Raw genomic sequence first — 19138 nt, forward strand, 5'->3', positions numbered from 1 at the left:
TGTTTACAAGGCAAAGCTTCTCACATCCCTGCCTGCATCATCCAGGCTATAACCTTTTATCTAAACCCATCCATCCTTAAAAAAATGATTTCGTCACAAGTTGTGAAAAGTTCCCTTTACCATGGGACTTCTGGATGCCCTGCACTGACTCTTCTTTTTATCTTCTGCCTTCTTTCATTTACTCATTCATTCAGTAAATATTCATTGAGTCCACAAGTATTTCTCTGGTTTGCTGGAGGCTGCATGAATAAAATATAGTAGTAAACTACACAGTGTACTAGAAGATATATGAGAAATATTGGGCAGGAAAGTGACATTTCCTTACTATTTGGAAAAGTCTCTAAAAATTGTGTCCTTTAGAGTCTATAGTTAATCCCATAACAATATACTTTAAGGGTAGAGAAGCCCTGTATCTCTCTTTTTTTTGGGGGGGCCACACCCGTTTGATGCTCAGGGGCTACTCCTGGCTATGCGCTCAGAAATCGCCCCTGGCTTGGGGGGACCATATGGGACTCCAGGGGATCGAACCGCGGTCTGTCCTATGCTAGCTCTTGCAAGGCAGACACCTTACCTCTAGTACCACCTTCCTGGCCTCAAGCCCTGTATCTCTTAGGCCAAGGGAATTCCTTTTCGAATGACCCCAAAATTTACTGTGCCTGTGCAGAAGGGAAAATAAAAGCAAAAAGCACAAAACATTTTTTATTTTATTATAATTTTTATATATTTATTTATCTAGTTTTTGTCAATTTCTTTGTTTTGGTGTGGATATTGAAGCAGTTGTCTCCATTTTGTTTTTTTTTTCTTCTTTTCTTTTCTTCCTTTATGCGCTCTGCCATGTTTTTCATCTCAAGACCATGACTTTTATGTGGTGCTTACCTTTATTGTTGGAGTGTTCACTGGATATTTTATTTGACACTTCTTTTTTGTACTGTTGTAGTGTTTCACCTTCTTTTTCCCCTTTGTCTTTCAAACCAGGAGGAGAGCCTCTTGAAGGACTCCGCCCATTTTCGACATTTTTGGTTTTTACCCGTTTATTACTTTTCCTTTCTTCAAACAAAACCACATAACTTAAACTATCTAGTCCCTCCTCCCAATTAGAGGGGGAAATAAGGGAAGTACCAAGACCAAACAGGTGTAAGATCACTAAGTAGTAAGCTAGGGACAGAGAGGATCACTCATGCTAGCAGCTCCGGGGGTGAGGGAGGAGGTTATGGGAGGCAGGATGGGAATGGAGGTGGAGTGAAGACAATCCGTGATGGAAATTCCCCTGATTTTATGTTAATATGTTCCTAAAATATTATTGTCAACTATATGTAAGCCACTATGTTTAAAATAAAAATGTATTAAAAAAAAGTTGTGTCCTTTAGATATTGCCTTGTTAGAACAAGTCTTACAGACTTGGAATGCCCCTAAAGGTGCAGGAAAAACACTCTACTTACTATGGCCAAACCACTTCCTTCCCATGTTGCTGCTAAATCATGCAAAAACCACCATGGTATCTTCTGGCTGAGCCTAACTGAAGTTCTAAGCACACCCTGTTGTTGTGAAGCAGGAGTCTGGCTGAGATGGCCCTCTGACCATCTGTAAAACTGCCATGCAGTGTGTCCCAAATCTCAGATCAGTAAAGCATCTCACTTCATTTGTGCTTTTTGTTTTATGGCTACACCCTGCATACCTAGGAATTATTCCTGGCGCTGTGCTCAGAGATCACTTCTGACAGTGCTCAGGGGACCATAAATGATGTTTGAACTTTGTCAGTAATGTGATAAGCAAGTCCCTGATTACTAACCTATCTCTCCAACCTAGTTTGTTTTTTTTAACCAGATCAATTTGCAATCAGGATGAAATCCATGAATGTGTTACCACTATAAAATAACCTGGAGAGATAGCATGGAGGTAGGGCATTTGCCTTCCATGCAGAATGATGGTGGTTTGAATCCTGGCATCTCATATGGTACCCCGAGCCTGCCAGGAGTGATTCCTGAGCGTAGAGCCAGGAGTGGCACCTGAGCGCTACTGGGTATTACCCAAAAATCAAAATAAAATGAAAAAAAAAATAACCTATTACAGATAGAAAGTGGCACTTCTTTTTTTTTTTTTTTTTTTTGGTTTTTTGGGTCACACCCGGCTGCGCTCAGGGGTTACTCCTGGCTGTCTGCTCAGAAATAGCTCCTGGCAGGCACGGGGGACCATATGGGACACCGGGATTCGAACCAACCACCTTTGGTCCTGGATCGGCTGCTTGCAAGGCAAACACCTCTGTGCTATCTCTCCGGGCCCGAAAGTGGCACTTCTTGACTGCTGCCTGTTTGTAAAGGTAATACCACTGCTCACAGATTGTGGGCCTCACTAGTCTTAATGAGTGCTATCAGTTTATATAATTATCTGTGTGCATATATATGGACTCATACCAGTACACAAAGAGGATAACACATAGCATCACTGTCATTTTCCTCTTAATATTATTTATATAACATAATGGAACTTTTTTCCCTACTTACTGAGCATTCATAAACTCAACAATCAATATAAGGCTCTGCACACTGAACTTACTTAACATGCCATAGAACAAATAGGCCTTTTTTTCTTCTACAAAAGTGTGTTTCATTTTGAAGGGTACATGCCCAGAAGTAGGTTTTGTGCATTGGAATTAACTGCATTTTACCATAATGCTCTTAGACTTTCCCCACAGACCCTTAGTTTTATATATAGTTTCTCCTCACTCAGGCCTGGACTCACAGAGCTTGTGTTAAAAGAAAAACAAACAAGAACTATACTCCTGCCCTGTGACTGTGGGGTGACTCTTAGTGGCTATCTAACTGAGGGGATATGATTATTCTCAGGAGTTTCTGGTGGATAAGAGGGGAAGGAAACAGCCATTCTGTAAAACATCCTTGGATGAAATAGGTTTTTGAGAACAATGCTTATATTTAGACTGAAAAGTGTATTTTAAGGGTCAGAAAAATAGTAGAGTGGGGTAATATGCAAGATTTGCATGTGATAATTATGGATTTGATCCCTGAGATTAAATATGATTTCCTCAAGTTCTTCCAGGAGTGATTGCTTAGCCAAAAGTGGGAGTAAGCCCTGAGCACAGCTGGAAGTGACCCTCAATAAAAAGCAAGCAACCAAAAAATGCATTTTAAATGGTGCAGCCTACTTTATTCCCCCACTTTTTACTCTATGACCTCTTAGTACCCTTTCCCAGAGACAACCAAGATTATGTATGTTATAGGGTTGAGTGCATGCTTCACATATAGAAAGACTAGGTTAGATTCCCCATTGCTGCATGATTTTACAAGCACCACAGGATTAGCATTCAAGCACAGAGCCAAAAGAAGGCCCTGAGCACTAAAAGGAGACCTAGAGAACTTCTAGGCGGAACCCAAAACAGAACAAAATAATGTACATGGATTTCTTCCATTTTTGGTCAATACAATATTGTAGACAACGAATTTGAGTGATGAAGACCTTGGGTTCTAAAGCTAGATTAGACTTCCATGGATCAAAAGCTAGCTCTAGCATATCATTGGCTACATGACTTCTAAGATACTTATTTAATCTTGATGTCAATTGACCAATCTGGAAAATAAGGATAATTGCTAGAGTTACTACAAAAATTGAGTTGTTGCTTTTAAAGCTCTTAAAGCTTTCTGAAATATAATAAGTAAGCATGGATTCCATTGATTAAAATGTTTTTTTTTAAGGAAGAAAAAAGATTGTTCTCAAAACACACCTCAGAAAAAGTATCTTGAAAGTTATTCCATTGTGTGGATGATGAACCTTAGTGTGTTTTTCCATTTCCTGGGGTTTATTCCCCAGCTATGATTATTCATTGTTTGCTATTATAAATGTTTCCAGTAATGAATAACAATAGTGACTTTTACCATGTGTGAAAATTATGTGCAGGATAAATTTATAAAAACAGAATTTCTGGCCAAATTTATAATTTCTGAATTTGTTATTCAGAATTTATAATCCTGATAACTATTGCTATATTGTTTTCCTGATTTGATACTTTAATTAACATTGTGGGAAAGGAAATTATTTCCCAAGATTAATAGAGTCTTGAGAAATTGTCCAGGTATAATAAATACAGTATCTCGGTATAACATTAATTTGTATTTTCTTTGAGTATCATATAATGTGTTTCAAAGCCCTTTTTATTTTTGTTTCTGTTAAACCATTTGTTTCTCTAGCATTCATATGGGTTATTATTTATTCATTACTGACTTTTAAGACCCTTTTCAATATTTAAGAGGCATAATGTTTGTGATTTAGTTATTTCCCCAATAATTGCACTAGCCGTTTTACATGTCATTTTTATTAAGAACTTTTACATTTTTTTCAAAATTTTTAATTTTATCAATGTTTAATCTTCATTGACTTCTGGGTATTGTATCATAGAATAACCTGTCCTACTCTTAAATGGGGTCCAGGCCCCCAAATATTTTGGTACATTTATAACATTTTTCCCAACATTTAAATCTTGGTGCCCCTTGCAACTTAGCCTGTTTAGCATGTAAGTAATGAATGTAAGTGATGAATTCTAATCCCATCTGGCCCACTCCCATGTGGCATCCACTTTCTCTCACCTGAATTCATCCCACATGTATCTGTGTCTACTGTGCTATGTCACCTTTTCTCCTGTGACTTTCTTCCCTTTAGCCACCTCAAGAGCTATGCAGTTCAATGACTGACATTCTTTTGCGGCTCTTGCCTAAATATAGGAACATTTCTTTTAAGCTTCTTTGCTGCCTGTGAGGTGTTCGCTCTCACATTCCTTTCAGGACAATTCTTAGAACGTCCCTGTAACCCTTCCCCTAATGCCCTTTTATCTAAACTTCCTTTTGAGATGTTAATCTCACCTGGATGATCAGATCCGCCCACACCTGGAATGGTGCAGGCTGTTTTAAATAAAGAATAAAAATGTCTGGCTGGGAGAGGTGAGAAGAGAAGCAGAAAAAAGGCAGAGAGAGGGGCCAGCAAAAAGCTTAGCAGAGAAAGCATATGTGAGGAAAAGCATATGGCGACAGGACCATGGAATAAAAGCAAGCTGACTCTGATGATGAAACTTTAAATGACTGCTTTTGAATTATTTCTCCACTGTTACCCTGCACCTTCAGACTCATCAGTCAAAAGTGTTAGAGGCGGGCCTGGAGAGATAGCACAGCGGTGTTTGCCTTGCAAGCAGCCGATCCAGGACCAAAGGAGGTTGGTTTGAATCCCGGTGTCCCATATGGTCCCCCGTGCCTGCCAGGAGCTATTTCTGAGCAGACAGCCAGGAGTAACCCCTGAGCAACACCGGGTGTGGCCCCCCCCCCAAAAAAAAAAAAGTGTTAGAGGCACCATGCTGTGGGAGAACTCCCCCAACATGTGGACCTTTACTTTATATATTTTTATTTCTATTCTACACTTCCCAGATATTTTATTTGCCTTGAACCTCCTCCCCTGTCCCAAGAGTGAACTGGAAGTATTTTCTTTCTTCATCCACAACTGAAGATATTTTTACTTCTTTTGATTACAATGATTTTTTTTTTCCTGTCCAAGCCTTCTAGCCCCTTCCTCTACCCTCACCTCACCCTCACTTCACATGTATCAGCACTTTTTATCTGCACAGCTCTCCCACTTTGATTTCAAGAAAAGGGAAGAATAAAATGTCTTTGTTTTCTCAAAGTCATTTTTTAGTTTTTGGGCTGCACCAGAGGATGCTGGGGGGGTGGGGTTAATCCTATCTCTAAACTTGGAAATTTTCCTGAGAATATTCAGAGGACCTTATGGGATGCCAGGGATAGAACCTGAGTTGGCCATATGCAAGGCGAGCACCCTTCCTGCTTTGTCTCTGACCCTCAAGTCGCCATCATGTGTTTTGTTTAGTTTCTTAAGTTAAAACAGGTTTTATTTGGAAATTCTGAAGAATGGGAGGGAAAGTATAAAAAAAAAAAAAAAGAGAGAGAATAACACTGTCAGCAGAGAATTCAGGCTTCTTAAAAGGTGGAGCGAGCCCAGGTACATACATGTCCCAGAGGTTCAAGTAGGAAAGTCCACATCTCAAGAGGGGAGATGCAGCAACATATGTTTGGGTACCATGTACCCAGGAAATACATGTGCCCAGAGAGCATATGTGCACTTCAAAATTCTTTTGAATCTCCTACCTCCTCTTTCTTTACAAAGACATGTCCTTTTATTGATAGGGATTGGGAAAGGAAGAAAGCTCTAGAAAAAGGAAATTCCCCAAGAGGCCTTCATTAGCTAGGGCCCACTGCAGTGAATATTCTTAGACAGAGCCCAGGTGGGAATTTTACCCTCCCTGCTGGTTCTTTCAGGCTGTGAGGATGGTTAACTAGAATCTTTATCAGACCCCTAATGAATGGCTCAGATGTTTCTTGCTCTCAAATGACTTCCTCATCTTTAGCCTAGTCTTCACATCAAGAAATTTCTTGGAAGAGGGAGGGTGACTTGTTCTAAATTTACAGGCTAGATTTGGGAAATGTTAGGAACCACATTATGTAAAATCATTCACTAAGTCTCTACTTAGGCATTTCATTACTGATGGCAATGAAAGTATAAGAAGATAGTCATCTACCTCCATCAGCCAGGACCTCAGCTTGTCATCTGTATATTATAGTCATCACATTTAGTATTCTTCATTATACATCTCCAGTCCCACAGCCTTCAGTCATTGCATTTTGTCTAACAGCTTGGATTTGTGACTCCAAAACCTTGTTTTCCGTTGGCATTTTGGGCTTAGGCACACACCAGGTAGAGCTACAAAGTCATGGTCTCCTTAACCTGACTCTTTGTGGTTGAATCTCTGAATGGCAGCACTGGTGATGTGAAAAAACATGTTTCCAGCTCATTGGCACTTGTTTTACTATGCAAAAGCAGAAAATTTGGAGTTGATGCTTGTAGCAACACAGCTGGAAGTAAGCAAACACTAGAGTCAACAAGTTCAAGTTGAGCTTCCTTCCTCTGATTAGTATCAAGTAATTAACAGAGAACCATCACTGTCAGCTTCCTTGAAAGACAGTGGCACAGATGCTATTTTGTTGTAGCAAAAATTCACTTTTTTGATTTGTGGTAGGTTGTTGGCCAGAAACTCTTTCCCTGAGCATCACTGGCTGTAACTCAAAAATGAAAAGCAAAACAAGAATACAAACTTAGGAAGTCAAACTTAAGTTCCTATAAATTAGCAACAGACAATGTGGAAATTATGGTAAATCTATTCTGGAAATGTCATGTAGCATGGTCCTTAGAAATCTAATAGCACCTCTTCTTCACCTCTCGGCCCTATTCTTTGTCCACAGGCAGCATTTTCCCTGAGCAACTCCCTTCCAGGACTTTCTGTTAGAAAAATCAATCTTCTAAACAAGCCTTTGTAGAACTATAGCCATACAATTACACAGTTTAATTAACTCAACTATTTCTTTACTTCTCACTTGGAAGTTTTAGCTCCATTTACTATTTTTCCAGCTCTCTAGGTAGCAATCCCCAAAGGGTGGTGGGGGCATGGTGTTTAGAGGACCCAAACAATACCTGCAAATAACACCTGCAAACACCTGCTACAGGGAATTTGGTGCCCTTAGTAGGATGTATTGTATTCTTTGTATTAATTTACATATTCATTTCATATTCATTCACCCATTCACTTACATCCAGATTCACTTCTAGTTTGATGTATTTTTCCAAAAGTAAAACACTGATACCAAAGGATTACACACTCCAAAAGCTATTCTCAAGCATAAAACCTTCATCTACCCAACATACATTTTCATGGTTAACTGGCTAACAGTTTTTGCAATATGGTGATATAGATTTGACAGTAAGGCTCTAGGAAGCTAGTTTTAAATTTTTAAATTTCATTTTCTGTCACTGTGACTTAGAACATGTTCCTAGACAGCTTTTTCCAACACTCTTCATCTGTGAAAATGGGAGTTACTAGGCGAGTCTTTTTTAAGTGGAAAATTATTGCTTACACTATGACCATCAGAATTGTACCGGGCTTGGGAAAAGCACTTAAATAAGCTTTACTGCTACTAAAGAGACTGTACAGTGGGTAAGGCTTTTGACTTGCATATAGCTAACCTGGACTCAACTTCCTGGCACTACATGCAACCCTCTAAGTATCTCCAAATTAAAAATACTATTTTGCCATTCTTTGATTTTGCTAAATTTCCAGCATTAAATCAAGTAATTTGACTAAAGACAGCCACATTTGATGGTCTTAATACAATTCAGATATGTCTCTTAGACTCCCTCAGTACATGGCTAGGCACTGAATGGATGTATGTATAATAAGCATATAGCAGGGGCAACATTATCTAACAGAAAGTCTGTTCCGAGCACATACTCATGGAGGTCATCTCTACAATGATTTATTCCCACTGGTATAAAATCACTCCACGTGCTGTACCTCCAACCCCAGATGAAAGAGTTTGAATTAGGGTCGCGCATGAAATAATCCAAACCAGACTGAGAGTGAAACATGTAATCTAGCAGTCTTCTACCTCATATGGAGAGCCAGCTGCCTGCCAGAAATGCCATTTTTATTGAGTACAGAGACCATCCCTGGGTGAAGCAGTAGATAGCTCAGACTATCCTGAGCCAGTCCCATCCAGGTTTACAAATAAGACAGTCACTGTTTTGGGGTAAATCTAAGTTGTAAACAAACATACAAAGGAACCAGGGATGATCTTTGTTTTAGGTAAAATAAGGTGTATTTTAACACACAGGGATTTGATTCTTATGCAAATCCCAGGGTTGAAAAGTAGTTTAGAGCATTCATTGTAAGGTTGTTTATAAAGAGCTTGTAGCATAAGAGATTGCGCCTTCATCCCAAAACCCATCCATACACACTGAGAAACTATAACTTTGAAAACTGAACAAAGGCTTTATCCCCTTTTCTTGGGAGTAAGGTGGAGAGGCACACCCAGCAGTGCTCAGGGGTTACACCTGGCTATGCCCTCAGAAATTTCCCCTAGAAGGCTTGGGGGACAAGACGGAATGCCAGCAATCGAACCCAGGTTGGCTGTATGCAAGGCAAACGTCCTCTGGCCCCCTGTGTTCTTTCTTGAACATTCATTTCTTTCCACACATTTCTAAATTGCATTCAATAAAAATTGGTCTGATTTAATAAAAAAAATAAAAATTAAAAAAAACAAAATTTCTGTTTAACAGGACTTTTTATTCATTGGCATCTCAGATAGCTTTGAAAACAAAAGTGTGAAAAGTTAAAGAAATAATGGTTACCATTTTACTTTGTAGCATGTGTATTTGAGGGGCTCTGTGACATAACCTGAAGCACCTCCTTGGACCCCTAAAGTAATGGGGTTGCAGCAGAGGAGGTAGAGCTTCCTTCGGCTGGTTCTGATTAACCCAACTCCTTTGGCTCTATCTTGCAGGAATCATGTACCGCAAGTCATGTGCATCATCAGCAGCCTGCCTCATCGCCTCTGCTGGGTACCAATCCTTCTGCTCCCCTGGGAAACTGAACTCAGTGTGCATCAGCTGCTGCAATACTCCACTTTGCAATGGGCCACGACCCAAGAAAAGAAGTAGTTCGGCCTCTGCCCTGCAACCAGGACACCTGCTCCTGATCCTACTCCTCAAATCAGCACTCTTCTTAGTGCACTGCTGAAGCTGATGGGGATAGCAGCCCTCCCCCACATTTTTCTTTTTCTGGCTCCCCATTGTCCAAGATTTCTTGGGATTCTGAGGAGTCTGTGGTCCCACACCTTTAGTTCCTTTGCAAATACTGAAAGAGCTCCGTGTGTGCAGAAATACTGTGTAAGCTGAGTTCAGGCAAAGGGCATCTTCAGGGTTTACTTACAAAATGAGGCTAAAGTTAACCCCACTCTCTGTGACCAGAGGTAAGGCCAAGCTGGCAGACTCAGCTTTTAGAAGACCCTGAAGTGAACCTTTGCCTAGGCCCCTTACTCCTACCATGACTATTTTGCTAATGAGTTTTGCCATTTGTTTTGTCTCTGCTGTGTGAAGCATTATAACGCTGCTTCCATAGAGGTGTTGGAGGATGGAAGCCTCAGTTAACTCTCACACTTCATGCTCCTGAAACCCATTCTCAGAAGCAGAATTGGCTGGTTTTGTCTCCAAGTTGGGCTCAGACGACTCAGTTTTCAATGGTGGGGGTTGACAGTCGGGAGTCAGTGGCCGGGGCTTTGGAGGCTCACTCTGAAAAGTGCTTAAGACAACCTTGTTAGTTCTCCTTGCAGAGGAATTGTTCTTGGAAGTCAGGAAGATGAGTGGGCGTCGTACTGAGCGGGCACTGGAAGAGGTGGAAGTTGATAGGCCACGCAGATGCTTCTCGTGGTTGGCATGCTGCAGCGTCAGATGGCAGCGTAGCACCTGCATGAACACCCTGCGGAACTGCTGTGAGGACACATTGTATAGGAGTGGGTTGATGACCGAGCTGAGGTAGAAGAAGGTGTCAGAGAAGGGCAGGAGGATCATGTATGCCCTGAAGTAGGACATAGTCCAGTCATGCTTGGGCTTGGCTGCAGCCATGATCCTCCGAATCTGGTTAGGCATCCAGCAGACGGCCAAGGTCACAACAATCAGCCCTGAACAGAAGGAGGGAGAGAGACAATGTGAGCAAACACAAGATGCTTATCATCTTTAGAACCTTGACTAGATGATGGGCTAGGGAATGGCACTAAATTTTGTGCTTGACAGCTGCCTTTGCCACTCGTGTAAAAAGAATTCAGCTGTATCTGCGGGCCACAGGAACTGACTCTGAAAGACCATGAAATGCTTTAGACAGTATATTTATACCTGTTGATACCCATTATTTTTTTAATGTTTTCCTTGTTGATTGTGTATCCAGAAAGCATTTTATGAAGTCTGTAAATCTTGTTTTGTTTTTTAAAGAAATAGAGGTATACAGTATAGCCATATGAGATGAAACAGATTCTGTATTTTGAAGACTGTGTCCTCCTCCCCCTCCCCACCTAATGATATTTTCAAGTGAAATGAAAGTGATGTCTGCTTGATAATGAAGCATCTTTAATAACACTGATTTTTCAATTTGGGAGAAACAATCAGGACTCATCACTGAGAATGCTTTGGACTAGATATGCACACCTCTTAATTGTAGCAGCACTTATGTTCCTTTTCAAATGTTTTTCAATATATCGTCTCTTTTGCCATCAGGAAGGAAAAATAATGTTTTCCGTTTCGATAGAACACCTCCAGTTAAGTCAGTAAAATTTTTTACCCTTACAGCATTTGAGAGAATCTTCCAAAATCAAGTTCTAACGAGTCAAAGCTCCCTGATTCCCTCTATAGATCAAAAGTTGACTGCAGAAAATTATTTTTGCACGCACATATTTATATCATCTGTGTGTGTGTTTCTATGCCCTCTGTGAGAGATGCTGTATAGATGACAAACAACTGTTTCACAGTAAGCAAAAAGAGAGAAAAAAGGAAAAATCCTAAAAAACAGAATCTATAGAGCTTTTGTTCTTATCATTACAAGAACCAAAACACTAAGAAGTCCCATATGAAGAACTGATACTTTTTGTATTTTTTGGGGGGGGGTGGGGCCCACCCGGTGACACCCAGGGTTTATTCCTGGCTCTGTGCTCAGAAATCGCTCCTGACTTGGGGGACCATATGGGACGTCAGCGGATCGAACTGCTGTCTGTCCTAGGCTAGCACAGGCAAGGCAGACACCTTACCCTTTGTGCCATCACTCTGGCTGAAAGAACTGATCTTGAAGCCCTGTTTAGGATTTTTCTTCTATACTTCTTCCCTCTCCTAATTTGATAAGAAAAACTGATCGACATTTTCAATCCTTTAGATTTTCTAGGAAACCACAGAAATTATTGTTAGCAATTACTCTTCCTGCTTCTGATCAATGTCTAATATAATTGCTCCAGAAAAAAAGTCCATGTTTATGCATCCAGGGTTGGGTCCCTGCATGTATTTCCTAGATCCTCTCTTCCCTGATGGGAAAGGAGAAGATACATGTGCTCCCTGACAATGAAGTAGCTCACTTCATCAAGTCCTCCATAAATCCTACCTGTCTACCAAGAGAGCCTGGAAAGCTGTCCCTGTTAAATTTCTTCCTGCAAATCTCAGCCAAAGCTTATAATACAAACAACTTTGCATAATTCTTTCCTTTATTTTCACTACTGAGAACACTTCCTACATCTAAAACTAGGCAAATTAAAGCAGTGAGCTGATGAAAAGGTTAACAAAAAATCTTTTTTTTTTTTTTTTTTTTGGTTTTTGGGCCACACCCGGTGACGCTCAAGGGTTACTCCTGGCTATGCGCTCAGAAGTCGCTCCTGGCTTGGGGGACCATATGGGATGCCGGGGGATCGAACCGTGGTCCGTCTCCTAGGCTAGCGCAGGTAAGGCAGGCACCTTACCTCGAGCGCCACCGCCCGGCCCCAACAAAAAATCTTAACTCAAAAGAATGAATAGAATCACCTAGCTACTGCTACAGGAAAGGAGCAACTGAAATCAACATTTTCTGTTTTTTAAAAAAATACACAGGAAGTTAGGGACTTTCTCATCCCACCCATTGTTTATTTTTACAAACACCAGCATTTCTGGTCACATGTACTATTGCAAAGGTGTTGTTAAGTATCCTTGTTTTCATTGCTTGCAACTTTGACTAAAACGTTCTTCTCATTATCTATGAAGAAACTGGTATTCTCCACATAAGTAGGGAGGCTACCTGTCGCCACAGCTTTCTTTCTTTTTCTGGCACTGAGGGAACAGGAAAACCATGCTCAACAGAAGATTTTTTTACCTTATAATTTGCAAATTGAACACATGATTTCAGTTGTGTGCTGTGTTTCACCATAGGAGGTTGTGCTTTAGGCAGCAGAAATGTAGGAAGGCAACAGGAACTGCCTTTTCCATACCATGCATTGAACAAAGCCTATCATTTCAAGCCAATGGAAAAAAAGGCAATCATTTGAAGGTATTGTGATGGGCAAGAGGATAAAAGTTATAAAATTATTCTTCCATCTTTGTTCCTGTTCTATTGGTCTTTATTTGCAATAGCTCTTATACTTTTATCATCGGTCTTTTATTGCTCTTAATGTTACCATCATCTCTACACGTAGTACCAATTACCCTCATCAGTCATCCCATCAAAGGCAGAAGAATTTAGCAAAGAGCAAGGCCTGGCATCACAAATCTAAGACAATGAATGGGTAAACACCTTGAGCTTCGTTTGCAGTTCTAATTAGAATAGAATTCTTGCTATAAAATCAAAATGAGTTAAAGCAAATTAATATGTGGTATATTAGTCTGAACAAGTAGCAGAATGTGATAACTAAACCCAAAATTATTCAATAACAATAAAAAGAAGTGGAATCTTGACTTTTGAAGCTTTTTGGAAGCAAAAATATCTGACCAAACATACATACTTAGAGACTTAGATGAAGAGCGGGGTTAGAAATGGATAAAAATGAAATAATTGGGATTAATAGTTGGGATCTCTCTCTCTCTTTTTTTTTTTTTTTGTTTTTGTTTTTGTGCCACACCAATGATGCTCAGGGGTTACTCCTGGCTATGTGCACAGAAATCGCTCCTGGCTTGGAGGACCATATTGGACACCAGGGGATCAAACTGCTGTCTGTCCTAGGCTAGTGTGGGCAAGGCAGACACCTTACCACTTGTGCCACTGCTCTGGCACCGTTGGGATCTCATTATAATAAAGAATACTAAATGTTATGAGTTCACTTTCAAGAATCATTTGTAATGCATTCTAATTTCCTCTGAATGTCTCATTTCTGAAAAGTTGGTGAGAACAATGCTTTTATCTTCAGGTAACAAATGATGAAGTTGAGTCTCAGAAGAGGTTAGTTAGCTAAGTGATAATCTATGCTCTCCTGAATCCAAAAATCCATAATATGCCATGTTCTTCAATGATATAATGTGATACATTTCATATTTTCAGTTCTGAAAATACAAAATAGGGACATAATCTACCATATAAATGGATATAAAACAGTGCAATGCACTAGAAATACAATGTAGACTGTAATATAATTAAATTGGACATCCATATACAAGAGCAAAAATGGAAATAAATTGTAATTTGTCCCATAATCTTCTAGATTCTAAAATCTTACAGAAGTTGTCACATGTAATCAATCTAATATTGAAGTGACTTAAAAATCTCATACTATATTTTAAATGCAGTGTGGCTTCTTACTCCTACAACATATTTCAGTTGGGATCAGTCACTTTTGCCTAATGGTGTGGGTTAAAGTAAACCTTGATGGTTCCACTCTGCTCATTCCTGAGTTACAAATTTCCTTCCTTCCTCTACTTCCCATATCAGTGATTCCCTTCTCAGCCAATTCCCTCAAAGAATCACCTATTTAACCCGATCATCCTAAGATTCTTCTCATGCAATGCATCCTAAGAGTATTTCTGAGGACACATTCTAAGATCAAATGTTAAGCAAATTTATTTGGTTTATTTGGCCTTTTCCTTTAAAACCTTTCACATGTATAAAAGGACAATTTTTTGAAAGCATAGGCAATTTGGATAATAAAAATATACTTTGCATTTCTCTTTTAGTACCTTGCCTAATTATTCTGGAATAGCAGAGATTGTGCCAAGTATGTGGCAGAGCTGTTGGAATGCACTGCTTCCAACTCAGCTGGAGGTAGAGAAAAGGACAGGTACCTTTCCTTCTAAAGATAGTTTTCAAAGAAATTGGAAAGCATAGAATTATAGCCAATGTGAAATCCAAAGAATGTGTAATAGAGGTACAATGGGACTATGGGGGAGGAGAGTGGGACTAATTTTCCCTCATAAAATTTGTCCTTTTATAATGACAACCAAATAATTTTATATGGGGGAGATATTATTATTTCAGCTGATTCATTGTTGATATTGAATCTCCTGTCCAACGACAACATTTTGTTCTAGCTGTTCACAACTGCTTCAGCATTTGGCCCTGCTCCTCTATGGCAAAGACAGTGCTTTCTTGTTTTATTCATGCCTTAATAAAGTATATTAAACATTTGACTAAATTTATGTTTGGCTAGAATCAATTTGCACTTGCTTATTACATTTGAAAAAAATCTATAATGTTTCAGTCTCTGTGGTGTAATGTGCAGCCCGCAGTTAAATAACTTTCATGTGAACTTGACTGAAGAGCAGTGAACTGAGCCTTGGTCATGTAAGGCAGGTAAATGGCTTTAACGGAATTATTGATAGATCTGTGTTGTTCTCCAGACAGCCTTGCACTCTGGGCTAAGAAATATCTGCCTATCTTATCTGCTTTTGCACATAAAGTACTCCTATTTTTCCTCCTTTGATCACTGTGTGAAAATGACAAAAGCCATTAGATAACGACAGATTTGTTCTTGGCAGAGTGATGGTGCTTTACAGACAGAAGTGGTGCTGATGACCAACAGCATCCCACACTGCAGCTTGCCATCACAGCAGCATCTGGCTCAGTTCTGCTAGGTCCTGTCTTCAGAACAGCATGAAGCTGGACATCCGAGGATCTAGTCACTTTTCAGCTATAGGAAGCAGAGCTGTTTCCTCTAAATCTCTAAACCAAGGAATCGACTGCGTGTCCCCTGAATTTATCAGAGAGTGGAAGAAGTCAGAGAGACCAGGGTCAAAACTGCCATATCCTCCACATGAGACTGGATTAAGTGACTCTGCTAGGATTTCACTGGTTCAGTGACACCACGAACAAGCCTATCACTCCAGTTATACAAAGGGCTTTTGTTTACCGTGTCAAGAGCAGATATTTACAGGATGGGATGCTGTGAAAGGCAAGTCCATCTCAAATATCAAATGCCAGCTCCATCCCTTTTCAAAATAGTAGATTCAGATTTAAAGCAAAGGTCCTCAAGGTTAAGTTTCAGAATACATAATTACGCCCCCTTTTTTGATGGAAGGTAAAGTGCTGCCCAAAAGAAGTGAAAAAGTGTTTAGTATAGGACATAACCTGATCATTAAACCTATTAAAAACTCTAGACATTTCTAATATCTCTACCTTAATTAATTACCAGCTAGAAAAGAATGTTTAGTTCACACTAAGCAAAAAAGATCTGAACAGTTGGTCTTTCTCTAGAGGTAGTTCATGTGATTTTAAGAAATAGATTATTTTGAGGGCTGGAGCAATAGCACAGCTGAGGGTGTTTGCCTTGCATGCAGCTGATCCAAGACAGACCCAGGTTTGATCCCCAGCATCCCATATGGTCTAGCAAGCCTGTCAGAAACCCAAGCCTACCAGGAGCAATTTTTGGGTACAGAGCTAGCAGTAACCCCTGAGCACTGTCATGTGTGGCCCCAAAACAATAAAAATTATTTTATAATAAAAAATAATTTATTTTTCTAAATCTTTGAAGCCTCAGAGGTTCATGAGGGGTGTGGAGATTGATTTAGGATTCATGATTCATTTACTCTCCATCCTATTCTTGCCCCAATTTTCCCATTTCTTGCTACTCAATAGCACAATGAGCAGAAATTAAAATCTCTTCCCTTTCTTCACCACACTCCACATTCAGTTTTATGCATTCTGGTCATTTAATTTACAATCTCATGGCTAGGGTCTATCACAAGCCCTGGACTAGACTCCATGAGAAACTGAGAAGGACAGAAAAGCTACGCACTAATGAGTGGGAGGGCCAGAGATATGTGTGCACCACTTTGGTGCAGTACAAAAACTTCCCAGGCTCTGAAATATTTCATAAAATCAAGGAAAAGTGACAGCCTGAATAAAAAGGGTAATTAGGAAAACAGCCTGAGCAGAGGCCAGAGAGCTACCATGCAGCTTCCCTTCTGAGAGCTACCAGTGTGGCCAGAACAAAGGGCCTGGAGAGAACAGTTAGACAAAAAGACAATTGGGTTTTGTGAACAATTAATTCTAAAGTAGGGGGAGGAACATCTGCTTGTCAAGTGACATTTAAATAGTACTTGCTAGTGGAAAGTAAGCATATGGTTAGTTGATTGAAGAGCCTGGGAGAGAAAAATACAGCCAATAAAAGAGGGAGTGCTTTCTCAATTTATATCTTTGTGATTGCCAATGCCTCTATCAGCCAGGGAAATGCTGACTTCACTCACAGATTTGGTCCAACTGAGCAGCCACCCACCTTGGTTGGCTCTTTGTTCTCTAAGACAGCAGTTCTCTATGGGGGTGCTTGGAACAACAGCATCCATACCATCTAGGAACTTGATAGAAATGCACACCGGAGGGTCAGGGTATTAGCTTAGCAATAAAGTTTTGGCCTTTCCCAAGGCCTTGAGTTCTACCTCCAGCACCACCAAAAACAAAGCACAAAGCAAAACATTTTAGACTCCCACCTAGACTTATAGATTCAGAGATTCTGAGGTGGTATCCCTTTGAGGTGAACCACCAGTGGATTCTGATTTTGAGAAGTGCTGGTGAAAGATAATACAAATGGAGATGGCTCAATGTTCCTGGTTCTATGGCTGTCACCTGTTTGTCTCTTTTAGTGAGTCTGAAGTAACAGAATTAAGAGCCTACTTAGAACCATTCAGCCAGTCCTTCCTCAGCAGAGCTCTACCCCTGGTACTATTGTCCACCTTATTTTACTTCTTTCTTCCTCAATATTTCTTTCCCTTCCTTTTCTTTCTCCCCAGACCTTCTCTTCCTTTGTGTCTTCTCTTTCTTTACATGTTTCTCTAGAAATGAACCACTTCACCTTTCTCTTCTGCTTTCCTCTCTTCCTCCTTTCTTATGCAAGATCACCATATATATGCTTTACATATCTTGTTAGCACATACTCTACCCTACACAGTCCAGCCCTTTCCCAGATTATCAGGTCTCAGAAAGTCATGAGGTCTGCACACAAGTTCCTTAATAACTACACTGTGGCTGCTTGGAGTAATGTCACCTCTCACCACTAAGTTTGCCAAAAGAAAGCAGAGACTTGGGAAAAGGCATAGGTGGGTTGCATGAAATCTGAGACTCTGGTCACTGCAGTCTACTCATTCAGAGCCAGTCTCCTGCCTTCTTATGCAGCCAACACTCTCCTAAACACCTTACTGTCACTTTCCTAATGACCTGTTGGCTTTATGACCTCTTCTTTTTTTTTAACCACTTGCCTTCTTCTTTTCATTCCTATTGAAAAAATGTTCTTTAGAAGACAGATGAGCTGTTGGGATTTGGTTTTCAGAGAAGGGCAGAGGCCACAGCTATAAAATTATATAAAGGCCACAGATGGCTGCTCTGTCCATGAAGACAGATGGTTGAATGTCCTGTTCTTGCCACCTGGCTATTTAATAGAGCCTAGGAAAGGGCTTTCTCTTCCATCTAGCTCCATGCACCATGTTAGGGCTAGACAACTCTGCTATGGGCCTCAAAAGCAGATTACAGATGGCCTACAATTGGCTAAACATTACATCTTTCTCATTCAAAGCTTTGTACAAAATGAAAAGCTAGATACTACTTAAAAAGCAAATACATATTTCGAAAATAAGCCCTCCTATCAGGGAACTATAGGACAAACACTTGCACTCAAAAGCAGGCTGCAATTAGGGTCCTCATTGTGGTTCAGTGACTTCTTGTCCCTTTATGAATGCTTGATAAATAATTATATGGAGCCCATTAAATAAATATTTTTCTATGTGGCTCTCAATTGAATGCAGTTTTGTGACTTTCTCTGTGCACAGTCTATATCACTCCACTAATGATCAGATCCATTCTCTAGTCCATAGCTGTTCTCAGCAAGCCAGAGGAAACTGGGTGGTTCCTCTCTCTTTAGTCACACAGCCAGCACAAGGGTATGTGCTTGGGGGTGGACAAAAGGTCACTTGCCCTTAATATCTGAGGAATTTAAGGGAGAATTGCAGACAGTGAGGGACAAGGCATTCTCTCTAGAGGACAAGCTAACCTTAGAAGCACTGAAGATTGGGAAAGGATGAAGTTTCTATAAAATATGCTCTTCTAAAAGGGCTAAAATTAATACCTAAGAATTTATTAACATTTTTTAACATTGACATTCATAGGTGTTAATATACCTATATAAATTTACTACGGAGCTAGTAAGATTTCCAGAAAACTGGAGAAAGATGTTCCAAGTTACTCAGACCAAGGGACCAAACTTCAACCTCTGTTCTGGTGCGCTTTGAGAATTGTACTAGTTGAGAACCCCCTTTAAACTCAGCC

General features: G+C 40.1%; 1 protein-coding gene across 1 annotated transcript in view; it reads left to right on the forward strand.

Moving 5' to 3' along the window:
- LYPD1 (LY6/PLAUR domain containing 1) overlaps positions 1-9947 on the forward strand; it is a 42480-nt gene extending 32533 nt beyond the window's left edge. The window contains exon 3 of the mRNA XM_049773578.1: positions 9402-9947. Within this exon, the coding sequence (XP_049629535.1) occupies positions 9402-9637 (236 nt within the window). The 3' untranslated portion in view covers positions 9638-9947. The remainder of the gene's footprint in view (positions 1-9401) is intronic.
- Positions 9948-19138: the final 9191 nt, after the last annotated feature.

Source organism: Suncus etruscus, chromosome 5 (genome assembly GCF_024139225.1).
Source record: "Suncus etruscus isolate mSunEtr1 chromosome 5, mSunEtr1.pri.cur, whole genome shotgun sequence".
NCBI lineage: Eukaryota > Metazoa > Chordata > Mammalia > Eulipotyphla > Soricidae > Suncus > Suncus etruscus.